Genomic DNA, 14,920 nt, shown 5'->3' with positions numbered 1-14,920 from the left:
TTTGTAATAATTTTATATTTTAAAGCAAATATTAATGAAAAAGTCTAGAATTTGGAATAATTACGGATTTTGAAATCCTGCTATGGGAATTTGTACCAGGTCTCTTGTTGGGGGTCTGGATTTGAAGAGACAAACCATAAAAGGAAATAACAGTCCAAAATGAAACGCACACAAGCACATTTCAGTTTTGATTAGAAACATTTTTCAGTTAATCTGTGTAGAACGCTTCTAGTAAAAGCTATTACTGTTTGAATAAGCATACCCGCATATGCACTTTGTACCCAGGGCCCGTGGGGGGGTGCTGGGTAATTTTCTATGTGCTTATGCTTAATATGAATGTGCACAGTAAGAATGGCCAGTAAAAAAAAAACTGCTAACTTTTACAAGTATAAGATTATTGTAGAATTATTTTTGTCGCGTTGTCTAATTGCATTCTGCCTCTTTTTTTGTTTTGTTAGGTCGATATGTAATGTAACATTGAAAAAAATCTAGTCAGCGTTATATTTCTTTATTGTATGAGAAATGTGCTAAGTAGTTCTACCTCTGCAGGGTAGGTTATTTCTATGTCCGAGTCCAGTAACTTTATATCTGTTCTGTAGCTCAAGTATTCCCGTCCGGGGCTACCGAGCTTCAGCCCAGAAGTCCTACGCAAGTGGCGTTCTGACATGAAAAGGAATCGAAAGATTCGCTGCCCAAACCAGGTGAGAATATAACTGAGAAATAATCCTTAGATATAGCGGAGAATTGCTGCACTTTGTAATCTAGCCCCAGTCTCTTCTACAGACCTGAACCCAAGTCTCCTCCTGTCTATGTCCCACAGGCTTAGTGTTATGTCTTATTGTCTAATATACTGTTCATCTCATTTTTAGGGATGTTCCTCTGTGTACAGCAGTATCTCAGGACTGAAAGCGCACCTGGGCTCTTGTGCACAGGTAGGTAAATAAATGGGCTTAGTAGTTATAACTAATCTGTAGAACTGTTGTAGGAAGAGATTATGGCGATTTGTCTATCATGGCTCACATCTCTATACAAGACTTCATTACTCTGTGTCTTGTGTACATGTCTAGTCACAGTAGAGGATATACTAATGGCTGTGACCTTATACACCTAATGGAGGAGATTATGGCGATTTGTCTATTAATGGCTGTGACCTTATACAGTCTGTCCTTCACCCTACCGATATATGCTTTATCACAGGATACTAAGAGAATAATACAAATTAGATAACAGAAGTGAATTGGAAAGTTGATTAAAATCACATGTTCTACCTGAATCAAGAAACAAAAAATGTGTTTTTCATGTCCCTTTAAAGGTGACATTATTTTATGATGTTATAACTAGTGCATGTAACCTGGATAGGGGACAGATTACAAGTGGCGTGCTTTTTAGAGCTTTCGCTAGAACGCCAATACCACCAGAAGTGATCTTTCTGCACAAACAGGTAAGCCACTGTATTACAAGTTGAAAGTAAAAATAATTTTTACTTCGGATATTGCAACCACGTTCGCTTCTCCCCATAGACTTCAATTGAGAATGCAAAAAAAAAAAAGCCTAACACATATCGCTCGTGCAATAACTCTACAGGAATTATTAATATTTCTTTCTAATGACACGGTGAGTCCACGGATCATCTCTAATTACTTTTGGGATTATCACTCCTGCCCAGCAGGAGGCGGCAAAGAGCACTACAATAAAGCTGTTAAATATCACCTCCTTTCCCTCCAACCCCAGTCATTCTCTTTGCCTACGTTAAGAGCAAGGGGTAAGTGCTGATATTATTTTTCTGGGACATAGGCAGGAAAACTATGGCACTTTATTATCATTTGAACACAAGAGACATTCTCCTAAAGAGCTGGGGATAATGTTAAAATGGCAGTAACGGCATTGAGCACTGGCTCAATGTGTGGTGTGTGTTTCACTTACTCCCGGTGGCTTTACTTTAGAGTACATTTTGCCGACCGGAAGGTTAATTTTGATACGCCCACGATGGACGGGGCTAGCTGAGGCGGCATGTTTCTGTTACGCGCCTTTTTCCTTTTCACTTCCTGTGTTCCAGAGGAGAGACAGCATCACTGCAGCCTTGTAAGCAGTGCTACGGTTTCCGGACTGCGTTTACTGGGATATAATTTGAGTCCGGACTTCTACTAAGCAGGATATACAGTCCGGTGTCAGCACGGAAGGTAGGCACCTCAGCAAAGCTAAGCTGAGGTGTAGAGGTTGTCCGGAGTGTTTGTGACAGTCTGTTTATTATTTTCTTGCAGTAAGAATAAAACAGTTACGGTTTAACATTTAAAGAGACAGTAACGTTTTTTTTGGGTGTTAATTTCTTCCTAATATATAAATTTATTTAATTAGAATTTGATCAGTTGTGAGTAAAGATGGACCAAGAGGTCATGCAAAATGTTTCCTGTTCTTTATGTTTTAATGCTAACGTTTAATCACCAATCCCTTTCTGTTCCTCATGTATGAGAGAACTTTAAATTACAGGGAAAGACTTTTTTCAGGGGTCTCCTGACAATGTTCAAGATATGCCGCAGCTTTCTCCTCAAGTGTCCCACAATTTATCGTCCACACATGCAGTGCCCGTGGAGTCACGTTGCACAACATCGCTACCCTCATGTCTTCTGCGGTATCTGAGGCACTGTCTGCCTTTCCCATTCTGCAGGGAAAACGCAAGAGGAAATGTAAAGACTCAGGCCTAGATTTGGAGTTCGGCGGTAGCCGTCAAAACCAGCGTTAGAGGCTCCTAACGCTGGTTTTGGCCGCCCGCTGGTATTTGGAGTCAGTGATTAAAGGGTCTAACGCTCACTTTTCAGCCGCGACTTTTCCATACCGCAGATCCCCCTACGCCATTTGCGTAGCCTATCTTTTCAATGGGATCTTTCTAACGCTGGTATTTAGAGTCGTTTCTGAAGTGAGCGTTAGAGCTCTAACGACAAAACTCCAGCCGCCTGAAAATAGCAGGAGTTAAGAGCTTTCTGGCTAACGCCGGTTCATAAAGCTCTTAACTACTGTAACCTAAAGTACACTAACACCCATAAACTACCTATGTACCCCTAAACCGAGCTCCCCCCACATCGCCGACACTCGATTAAAATTTTTAACCCCTAATCTGCCGACCGCCACCTACGTTATACTTATGTACCCCTAATCTGCTGCCCCTAACCCCGCCGACCCCGGTATTACATTTATTAACCCCTAACCTGCCCCCCACAACGTCGCCGCCAGCTACTTAAAATAATTAACCCCTAATCTTCCGACCGCAAAGCGCCGCCACCTACGTTATCCCTATGTACCCCTAATCTGCTACCCCTAACACCGCCGACCCCTATATTATATTTATTAACCCCTAATCTGCCCCCCTCAACGTCGCCGACACCTGCCTACACTTATTAACCCCTAATCTGCCGAGCGGACCGCACCGCTACTATAATAAAGTTATTAACCCCTAATCCGCCTCACTAACCCTATCATAAATAGTATTAACCCCCTAATCTGCCCTCCCTAACATCGCCGACACCTAACTTCAATTATTAACCCCTAATCTGACGACCGGAGCTCACCGCTATTCTAATAAATTGATTAACCCCTAAAGCTAAGTCTAACCCTAACACTAACACCCCCCTAACTTAAATATAATTTACATCTAACGAAATAAATTAACTCTTATTAAATAAATGATTCCTATTTAAAGCTAAATACTTACCTGTAAAATAAATCCTAATATAGCTACAATATAAATTATAATGATATTATAGCTATTTTAGGATTAATATTTATTTTACAGGCAACTTGGTATTTATTTTAACCATGTACAATAGCTATTAAATAGTTAAGAACTATTTAATAGTTACCTAGTTAAAATAATAACAAATTTACCTGTAAAATAAATCCTAACCTAAGATATAATTAAACCTAACACTATACTATCAATAAAATAATTAAATAAACTACCTACAATTACCTACAATTAACCTAACACTACACTATCAATAAATTAATTAAACACAATTGCTACAAATAAATACAATTAAATAAACTAGCTAAAGTACAAAAAATAAAAAAGAACTAAGTTACAAAAAATAAAAAAATATTTACAAACATAAGAAAAACATTACAACAATTTTAAACTAATTACACCTACTCTAAGCCCCCTAATAAAATAACAAAGCCCCCCAAAATAAAAAATTCCCTACCCTATTCTAAATTAAAAAAGTTACAAGCTCTTTTACCTTACCAGCCCTGAACAGGGCCCTTTGCGGGGCATGCCCCAAGAATTTCAGCTCTTTTGCCTATAAAAGAATAAATACAATACCCCCCCCCCCAACATTACAACCCACCACCCACATACCCCTAATCTAACCCAAACCCCCCTTAAATAAACCTAACACTAAGCCCCTGAAGATCTTCCTACCTTGTCTTCACCATACCAGGTTCACCGATCCGTCCTGGCTCCAACATCTTCAACCAACCCAAGCGGGGGTTGGCGATCCATCATCCGGTGCTGAAGAGGTCCAGAAGAGGCTCCAAAGTCTTCCTCCTATCCGGCAAGAAGAGGACATCCGGACCGGCAAACATCTTCTCCAAGCGGCATCTTCGATCTTCTTCCATCCGGTGCGGAGCGGGTCCATCTTGAAGCAGGCGACGCGGATCCATCCTCTTCTTCCGTTGTCTCCCGACTAATGACGGTTCCTTTAAGGGACGTCATCCAAGATGGCGTCCCTCGAATTCCGATTGGCTGATAGGATTCTATCAGCCAATCGGAATTAAGGTAGGAATTTTCTGATTGGCTGATGGAATCAGCCAATCAGAATCAAGTTCAATCCGATTGGCTGATCCAATCAGCCAATCAGATTGAGCTCGCATTCTATTGGCTGATCGGAACAGCCAATAGAATGCGAGCTCAATCTGATTGGCTGATTGGATCAGCCAATCGGATTGAACTTGATTCTGATTGGCTGATTCCATCAGCCAATCAGAAAATTCCTACCTTAATTCCGATTGGCTGATAGAATCCTATCAGCCAATCGGAATTCGAGGGACGCCATCTTGGATGACGTCCCTTAAAGGAACCGTCATTAGTCGGGAGACAACGGAAGAAGAGGATGGATCCGCGTCGCCTGCTTCAAGATGGACCCGCTCCGCACCGGATGGAAGAAGATCGAAGATGCCGCTTGGAGAAGATGTTTGCCGGTCCGGATGTCCTCTTCTTGCCGGATAGGAGGAAGACTTTGGAGCCTCTTCTGGACCTCTTCAGCACCGGATGATGGATCGCCAACCCCCGCTTGGGTTGGATGAAGATGTTGGAGCCAGGACGGATCGGTGAACCTGGTATGGTGAAGACAAGGTAGGAAGATCTTCAGGGGCTTAGTGTTAGGTTTATTTAAGGGGGGTTTGGGTTAGATTAGGGGTATGTGGGTGGTGGGTTGTAATGTTGGGGGGGGGGGTATTGTATTTATTCTTTTACAGGCAAAAGAGCTGAAATTCTTGGTGCATGCCCCGCAAAGGGCCCTGTTCAGGGCTGGTAAGGTAAAAGAGCTTGTAACTTTTTTAATTTAGAATAGGGTAGGGAATTTTTTATTTTGGGGGGCTTTGTTATTTTATTAGGGGGCTTAGAGTAGGTGTAATTAGTTTAAAATTGTTGTAATATTTTTCTTATGTTTGTAAATATTTTTTTATTTTTTGTAACTTAGTTCTTTTTTATTTTTTGTACTTTAGCTAGTTTATTTAATTGTATTTATTTGTAGCAATTGTGTTTAATTAATTTATTGATAGTGTAGTGTTAGGTTAATTGTAGGTAATTGTAGGTAGTTTATTTAATTATTTTATTGATAGGGTAGTGTTAGGTTTAATTATATCTTAGGTTAGGATTTATTTTACAGGTAAATTTGTTATTATTTTAACTAGGTAACTATTAAATAGTTCTTAACTATTTAATAGCTATTGTACCTGGTTAAAATAATTACAAAGTTGCCTGTAAAATAAATATTAATCCTAAAATAGCTACAATGTAATTATAATTTATATTGTAGCTATATTAGGATTTATTTTACAGGTAAGTATTTAGCTTTAAATAGGAATCATTTATTTAATAAGAGTTAATTAATTTCGTTAGATGTAAATTATATTTAAGTTAGGGGGGTGTTAGTGTTAGGGTTAGACTTAGCGTTAGGGGTTAATGCATTTATTAGAATAGCGGTGAGCTCCGCTCGGCAGATTAGGGGTTAATAATTGAAGGTAGGTGTCGGCGATGTTAGGGAGGGCAGATTAGGGGTTAATACTATTTATGATAGGGTTAGTGAGGTGGATTAGGGGTTAATAACTTTATTATAGTAGCGCTCAGGTCTGCTCGGCAGATTAGGGGTTAATAAGTGTAGGCAGGTGTCGGCGACGTTGAGGGGGGCAGATTAGGGGTTAATAAATATAATATAGGGGTCGGCGATGTTAGGGCAGCAGATTAGGGGTACATAGGGATAACGTAGGTTGCGGCGGTTTACGGAGCGACAGATTAGGGGTTAAAAAAAATATGCAGGGGTCAGCGATAGCGGGGGCGGCAGATTAGGGGTTAATAAGTGTAAGGTTAGGGGTGTTTAGACTCGGGGTACATGTTAGAGTGTTAGGTGCAGACGTAGGAAGTGTTTCCCCATAGGAAACAATGGGGCTGCGTTAGGAGCTGAACGCTGCTTTTTTGCAGGTGTTAGGTTTTTTTTCAGCTCAAACAGTCCCATTGTTTCCTATGGGGGAATCGTGCACGAGCACGTTTTTGAGGCTGGCCTCGTCCGTAAGCAACTCTGGTATCGAGAGTTGCATTTGCGGTAAAAATGCTCTACGCTCCTTTTTTGGAGCCTAACGCAGCATTTGTTTGAACTCTCGATACCAGAGTTAATTTTATGGTGCGGCCAGAAAAAAGCCCGCGGAGCGTTAACAGCCCTTTTACCGCCAAACTCCAAATCTAGGCCTCAGTGAGTAAGGTTTCTGATACAGTCGTGGCTATTCCAAATGTTCCCTCCCAGAGATCTGAGGAGGAAGATACTTCGGTAGCATCTGAGGGTGAAATCTCAGACACTGTAGTTCCTTCTGCTGATACTGAAGTTGTATCCTTCAGGTTTAAGCTTGAACACCTCCGTTTGTTACTCAAGGAGGTTTTGGCTACCTTGGTCGACTCGGACACTATGGTCGTAGTCAATCCTAAGAAGTCAAGTAAGCTAAACAAGTATTTTGATGTACCTTCCATGGTGGGTTTTTTTTCCTGTACCTGATCGGGCTACAGAAATTATTGCAAGGGAATGGGAGTGACCTGGTATCCCTTTTTCTCCATCCCCTATTTCTCCAACATTGGTGTGTCCGGTCCACGGCGTCATCCTTACTTGTGGGAATATCTCTTCCCCAACAGGAAATGGCAAAGAGTCCCAGCAAAAGCTGGCCATATAGTCCCTCCTAGGCTCCGCCCACCCCAGTCATTCTCTTTGCCGTTGCACAGGCAACATCTCCACGGAGATGGTTAAGAGTATGTGGTGTTTAGTTGTAGTTTTTTATTCTACTATCAAGAGTTTGTTATTTTAAAATAGTGCTGGTATGTACTATTTACTCTGAAACAGAAAAAGATGAAGAGTTCTGTTTGTGAGAGGAAGATGATTTTAGCAGAAGTAACTAAAATCGTTTGCTGTTTCCACATAGGACTGTTGAGATGAAGTAACTTCAGTTGGGGGAAACAGTTAGCAGACTTTCTGCTTAAGGTATGACTAGCCATATTTCTAACAAGACTGTGTAATGCTGGAAGGCTGTCATTTCCCCTTATAGGGACCGGTAAGCCATTTTTCTTAGTCTCAAACAGAATAAAGGGCTTTATATGGGCTGTAAAACTGGTAGACACTTTTATAGGCAAAATCGATTGCTTTATTTGAGCATTTTATACATGTTTATGCTAGAAATTCACACTTATAAGCTTGGGGAACGTTTTTTTTTTAACGTCAGGCACTGAGTTAGACACCTTTCCAGTCAGGAAGGGCCTTCCCAGTTGTAGGCTGAGCCTCATTTTCGCGCCATTACTGCGCAGTTACTTTTGAGAGCAAGACATGCAGATGCATGTGTGTGGATCTGAAAGTAGTTGGAAAGGTTCCTAGAAGGCTTCATTTGGTATCGTATTCCCCCCTGGGTTTGGTAAAGTCGCAGCAAAGGCTGTAGCTGGGACTGTAGAGGGGTTAAAACTGTAACCGGCTCCGGTTTCTTTAATTTAAGGGTTAAAGCTCTGAAATTTGGTGTGCAATACTTTTAATGCTTTAAGACACTGTGGTGAAAAGATGGTAATTTTTGAACAATTCCTTCATACTTTTTCACATATTCAGTAATAAAGTGTGCTCTGTTTAAAATTTAAAGAGACAGTAACGGTTTTGTTTTAAAACGTTTTTTGTGCTTTATAGACAAGTTTAAGCCTGTTTAACATGTCTGTACCTTCAGATAAGCTATGTTCTATATGTATGAAAGTCAATGTGTCTCCCCCTTCAAAATTGTGTGATAATTGTGCCATAGCGTCCAAACAAAGTAAGGACATTGATGCCACAGATAGTAAAATTGCCCAAGATGTTTCATCAGATGAAGGGAGTAGACATAGTTCTACATCATCTTCTTCTGTGTCTACGCCAGTTTTGCCCACGCAGGAGGCTCCTAGTACTTCTAGCGCGCCAATGCTTATTACTATGCAACAATTGACGGCAGTAATGGATAACTCCATAGCAAATATTTTATCCAAAATGCCTACATATCTTAGAAAGCGCGATTGCTCTGTTTTAAACACTGAAGAGCAGGAGGGCGCTGATGATAATTGCTCTGTCATACCCTCACACCAATCTGAAGGGGCCATGAGGGAGGTTTTGTCAGATGGGGAAATTTCAGATTCAGGAAAAATTTCTCAACAAGCTGAACCTGATGTTGTGACATTTAAATTTAAATTAGAGCATCTTTGCGCACTGCTTAAGGAGGTGTTATCTACTCTGGATGATTGTGACAACCTGGTCATCCCAGAAAAATTATGCAAGATGGACAAGTTCCTAGAGGTTCCGGTGCACCCTGACGCTTTTCCTATACCCAAGCGGGTGGCGGACATAGTGAATAAGGAGTGGGAGAAGCCCGGCATACCTTTTGTCCCCCCTCCTATATTTAAGAAATTATTTCCTATGGTCGACCCCAGAAAGGACTTATAGCAGATAGTCCCTAAGGTCGAGGGGGCAGTTTCTACTCTAAACAAGCGCACTACTATTCCTATAGAGGATAATTGTGCTTTCCAAGATCATATGGATAAAACATTGGAGGGTTTGCTTAAAAAGATTTTTGTACAGCAAGGTTACCTTCTGCAACCCATTTCGTGCATTGTTCCTGTCACTACAGCAGCGTGGTTCTGGTTCGAGGAACTAGAAAAGTCGCTCAGTAGAGAGACTCCGTATGAGGAGGTTATGGACAGAGTTCACGCACTTAAGTTGGCTAATTCTTTTATTTTAGATGCCGCTTTGCAATTAGCTAGATTAGCGGCGAAAAATTCAGGGTCTGCTATTGTGGCGCGCAGAGCGCTTTGGCTAAAGTCTTGGTCAGCGGATGTATCTTCCAAGACCAAATTGCTTAATATCCCCTTCAAGGGTAAAACTCTCTTTGGGCCAGAATTGAAAGAGATTATCTCAGACATCACTGGGGGAAAGGGCCATGCCCTCCCACAAGATAGGCCTTTCAAAGCCAAGAATAAGTCTAATTTTCGTTCCTTTCGCAATTTCAGGAATGGACCGGCCTCTAATTCCGCATCCTCTAAACAAGAGGGTAATGCTTCCCAAACCAAACCAGCCTGGAAACCGATGCAAGGCTGGAACAAGTGTAAGCAGGCCAAGAAGCCTGCTGCTGCTAACAAGACAGCATGAAGGAGTAGCCCCCGATCCGGGACCGGATCTAGTAGGGGGCAGACTCTCTCTCTTCGCTCAGGCAAGAGATGTTCAGGATCCCTGGGCACTAGAAATAGTCTCCCAGGGTTATCTTCTGGAATTCAAGGAACTAACCCCAAGGGGAAGGTTCCACATGTCTCACTTATCCTCAAACCAAATAAAGAGACAGGCATTTTTACATTGTGTAGAAGACCTGTTAAAAATGGGAGTGATACACCCAGTTCCAACGGCGGAACAGGGAATGGGTTTTTACTCAAATCTGTAGTTCCCAAAAAAGAGGGAACTTTCAGACCAATTCTGGATTTAAAGATCCTAAACAAATTTCTCAGGGTTTCATCGTTCAAAATGGAGACCATACGAACGATTCTACCTACAATCCAGGAAGGTCAATTTATGACTACCGTGGATCTCAAGGATGCGTATCTACATATTCCTATCCACAAGGATCATCATCAGTTCCTAAGGTTCGCCTTTCTGGACAAACATTACCAGTTTGTGGCCCTCCCATTCGGGTTAGCCACTGCTCCAAGGATTTTCACAAAGGTACTCGGGTCCCTTCTAGCGGTTCTAAGACCAAGGGGCATTGCAGTAGTTCCTTACTTGGACGACATTCTAATACAGGCGTCGTCTCTCTCAAAGGCAAAGGCTCACACGGACATCATTCTGGCCTTTCTCAGATCTCACGGATGGAAGGTGAACATAGAAAAGAGTTCCCTGTCTCCGTCGACAAGAGTTCCCTTCTTGTGAACAATAATAGATTCTTTAGAAATGAGGATTTTCCTGACAGAAGTCAGAAAGTCAAAACTTCTAAACGCTTGTCAAGTTCTTCATTCTATTCCACGTCCTTCTGTAGCTCAGTGCATGGAAGTAGTAGGGTTGATGGTTGCAGCAATGGACATAGTTCCTTTTGCACAAATTCATCTAAGACCATTACAACTGTGCATGCTGAAACAGTGGAATGGGGACTATACAGACTTGTCTCCAGTGATTCAAGTAGATCAGAAAACCAGAGACTCACTCCGTTGGTGGCTAACCCTGGACCACCTGTCCCAGGGAATGAGCTTCCGCAGACCAGAGTGGGTCATCGTCACGACCGACGCCAGTCTAGCAGGCTGGGGCGCGGTCTGGGAATCGCTGAAAGCTCAGGGATTTTGGTCACGGGAAGAGTCTCTTCTCCCGATAAACATTCTGGAACTGAGAGCGATATTCAATGCTCTCAGGGCTTGGCCTCAACTAGCAAAGGCCAGATTTATAAGATTCCAATCAGACAACATGACGACTGTTGCTTATATCAATCATCAGGGGGGAACAAGGAGTTCCCTGGCGATGAGAGAAGTGACCAAAATAATAGAATGGGCGGAGGATCACTCCTGCCACCTATCTGCGATCCACATCCCAGGAGTGGAAAACTGGGAGGCGGATTATCTGAGTCGTCAGACATTCCATCCGGGGGAGTGGGAACTTCACCCGGAGATCTTTGCCCAATTAACCCATTTATGGGGCATTCCAGACATGGATCTGATGGCGTCTCGTCAGAACTTCAAGGTTCCTTGCTACGGGTCCAGATCCAGGGATCCCAAGGCGACTCTAGTGGATGCACTAGTAGCGCCTTGGACCTTCAACCTAGCTTATGTGTTTCCACCGTTTCCTCTCATTCCCAGGCTGGTAGCCAGGATCAAGCAGGAGAGGGCCTCGGTAATCTTGATAGCTCCTGCATGGCCACGCAGGAATTGGTATGCAGACCTGGTGAATATGTCATCGGTTCCACCATGGAAGCTACCTTTGAGACAGGACCTTCTTGTACAGGGTCCATTCGAACATCCAAATCTGGTCTCCCTCCAGCTGACGGCTTGGAAATTGAACGCTTGATTTTATCAAAGCGGGGGTTTTCAGATTCTGTGATAGATACTCTGGTTCAAGCCAGAAAACCGGTAACTAGAAAAATTTACCATAAAATATGGAAAAGATATATCTGCTGGTGTGAATCCAAGGGATTCCTATGGAATAAGATCAAAGTTCCTTTCTTTTCTACAAGAAGGTTTGGATAAAGGATTGTCAGCGAGTTCTCTAAAGGGACAGATTTCTGCGTTATCTGTCTTACTACACAAACGACTGGCAGCTGTGCCAGATGTTCAAACATTTGTTCAGGCTCTGGTTAGGATCAAGCCTGTTTACAGGCCTTTGACTCCTCCCTGGAGTTTAAATCTAGTTCTTTTAGTTCTTCAAGGGGTTCCGTTTGAACCTTTACATTCCATAGATATTAAGTTGTTATCTTGGAAAGTTTTGTTTTTGGTTGCTATTTCTTCTGCTAGAAGAGTTTCTGAGTTATCTGCTTTGCAGTGTTCTCCGCACTATCTGGTGTTCCATTCAGATAAGGTTGTTTTGCGTACTAAGCCTGGTTTTCTTCCAAAGGTTGTTTCCAACAAAAATATTAACCAGGAGATAGTTGTACTTTCTTTGTGTCCGAATCCAGTTTAAAAGAAGGAACGTTTGTTACACAATTTAGACGTAGTCCGTGCTCTAAAATTCTATTTAGAAGCTACAAAAGAGTTCAGACAAACATCTTCTCTGTTTGTCGTCTATTCTGGTAAAAGCAGAGGTCAAAAAGCGACTTCTACCTCTCTCTCCTTTTGGCTTAAAAGCATCATCCGATTGGCTTACGAGACTGCCGGACGGCAGCCTCCTGAAAGAATCACAGCTCACTCTACTAGGGCTGTGGCTTCCACATGGGCCTTCAAGAACGAGGCTTCTGTTGATCAGATATGTAAGGCAGAGACTTGGTCTTCACTGCACACTTTTGCCAAATTTTACAAATTTGATACTTTTGCTTCTTCGGAGTTGTACTTTCTTTGTGTCCGAATCCAGTTTAAAAGAAGGAACGTTTGTTACACAATTTAGACGTAGTCCGTGCTCTAAAATTCTATTTAGAAGCTACAAAAGAGTTCAGACAAACATCTTCTCTGTCGTCTATTCTGGTAAAAGCAGAGGTCAAAAAGCGACTTCTACCTCTCTCTCCTTTTGGCTTAAAAGCATCATCCGATTGGCTTACGAGACTGCCGGACGGCAGCCTCCTGAAAGAATCACAGCTCACTCTACTAGGGCTGTGGCTTCCACATGGGCCTTCAAGAACGAGGCTTCTGTTGATCAGATATGTAAGGCAGAGACTTGGTCTTCACTGCACACTTTTGCCAAATTTTACAAATTTGATACTTTTGCTTCTTCGGAGGCTATTTTTGGGAGAAAGGTTTTGCAAGCCGTGGTGCCTTCTGTTTAGGTAACCTGATTTGCTCCCTCCCTTCATCCGTGTCCTAAAGCTTTGGTATTGGTTCCCACAAGTAAGGATGACGCCGTGGACCGGACACACCAATGTTGGAGAAAACAGAATTTATGCTTACCTGATAAATTACTTTCTCCAACGGTGTGTCCGGTCCACGGCCTGCCCTGGTTTTTTAATCAGGTTTGATGAATTATTTTCTCTAACTACAGTCACCACGGCACCCTATAGTTTCTCCTGTTTTTTCCTCCTGTCCGTCGGTCGAATGACTGGGGTGGGCGGAGCCTAGGAGGGACTATATGGCCAGCTTTTGCTGGGACTCTTTGCCATTTCCTGTTGGGGAAGAGATATTCCCACAAGTAAGGATGACGCCGTGGACCGGACACACCGTTGGAGAAAGTAATTTATCAGGTAAGCATAAATTCTGTTTTTTAAGAAGATGTTCCCTATTGCTGACTCTATCAAGGAGTCTTGGCAGACGGTTCCTAAGGTGGAAGGGGCAATTTCCACTTAGGCTAAGAGAACCACTATTCCTGTAGAGGACAGTTGTTCTTTTAAGGATCCTATGGATAAGAAGTTGGAGGGGTTGCTCAAAAAGATGTATGTTCACCAGGATTTACAGTGGCTACCTGCGGTGTGTATTGCTACCCTCACTAGTGCGGCGGAATACTGGTTTGATGCGTTGTCTGATTCTATTCAGATGGACACTCCCCTGAAGGAGATCCAGGACAGGATTAAGGCCCTTAATTGGCCAATTCTTTTATTATGGATGTTTCCTTACACGTTTTTTAAGCTGGGAGTCAATATTTCTGGTTTTGCCCGCAGAGCCTTATGGTTGAAATCCTGGTCTGAGGATGTTTCATCTAAGTCTAAGCTTTTGGCTATTCCCTACAAGGGCAAAACCTTGTTTGGGCCGGGCTTAGCTGAAATTATTTCCGACATTACAGGGGGAAATTGTCATTTCCTCCCTCAGGATAAGAGGAATAAACAAAAGGGACGTCAGAGTAATTTTCGTTCCTTTTGAAACTTCAAGGGTAAACCTTCCTCTCCCTCTGCCAAGCAAGATCAATCCAAGCCTTCCTGGAGGACCAACCACTCTTGGAACAAGGGGAAGCAAGCTAAGAAGCCCATTGCTGACTCAAAGTCTGCATGAAGGGTCTGCCCCCGATCCGGCACTAGATCTTGTGGGGGGCAGACTTTCCTTCTTTGCTCAGGCCTGGGTTCAGGATGTTCAGGATCCCAGTGCAGTGGACATCGTGTCCCAGGGATACAAACTAGAGTTCAAGACCTTTCCTCCCAGGGGCAGGTTTCTGATTTCAAGATTATCTGTAGACCAGATAAAGAGAGGCCTTCTTACACTGTGTCCGAGACGTCTGTGACATGGGAGTGATAGTTCCTTTTCCACTGCAGGAACAGTGTCTGGGTTTTTACTCCAATCTGTTTGTGGTTCCCAAAAAAGGAGTCTTCATACCAATTTTAGACCTCAAAAGTCTAAACAAGTTTCTCAGAGTACCGTCCTTCAAGATGGAAACTATTCGTTCCATTCTTCTCTTGGTTAAGGAGGGTCAATTCATGACAACAGTAGATTTAAAGGATGCGTACCTGCATGTTCCCATCCACAGGGATCATTACAAGTTTCTGAGGTTCGCATTTCTAGACAAACAGTTCCAGTTTGTGGCTCTTCCATTCGGTCTTGCCACAGCTCCCAGAATTTTTTCAAAGG

General features: G+C 42.6%; 1 protein-coding gene across 1 annotated transcript in view; it reads left to right on the top strand.

Moving 5' to 3' along the window:
- ZNF512 (zinc finger protein 512) overlaps positions 1–14,920 on the top strand; it is a 139,794-nt gene that overhangs the window by 94,185 nt on the left and 30,689 nt on the right. The window contains exons 8-9 of the mRNA XM_053710981.1: positions 600–701; positions 870–932. Of these exons, the coding sequence (XP_053566956.1) occupies positions 600–701; positions 870–932 (165 nt within the window). The remainder of the gene's footprint in view (positions 1–599; positions 702–869; positions 933–14,920) is intronic.

Source organism: Bombina bombina, chromosome 4, assembly GCF_027579735.1.
Source record: "Bombina bombina isolate aBomBom1 chromosome 4, aBomBom1.pri, whole genome shotgun sequence".
Taxonomy (NCBI): domain Eukaryota; kingdom Metazoa; phylum Chordata; class Amphibia; order Anura; family Bombinatoridae; genus Bombina; species Bombina bombina.
This window is presented reverse-complemented; position numbering and strand designations above follow the sequence as displayed.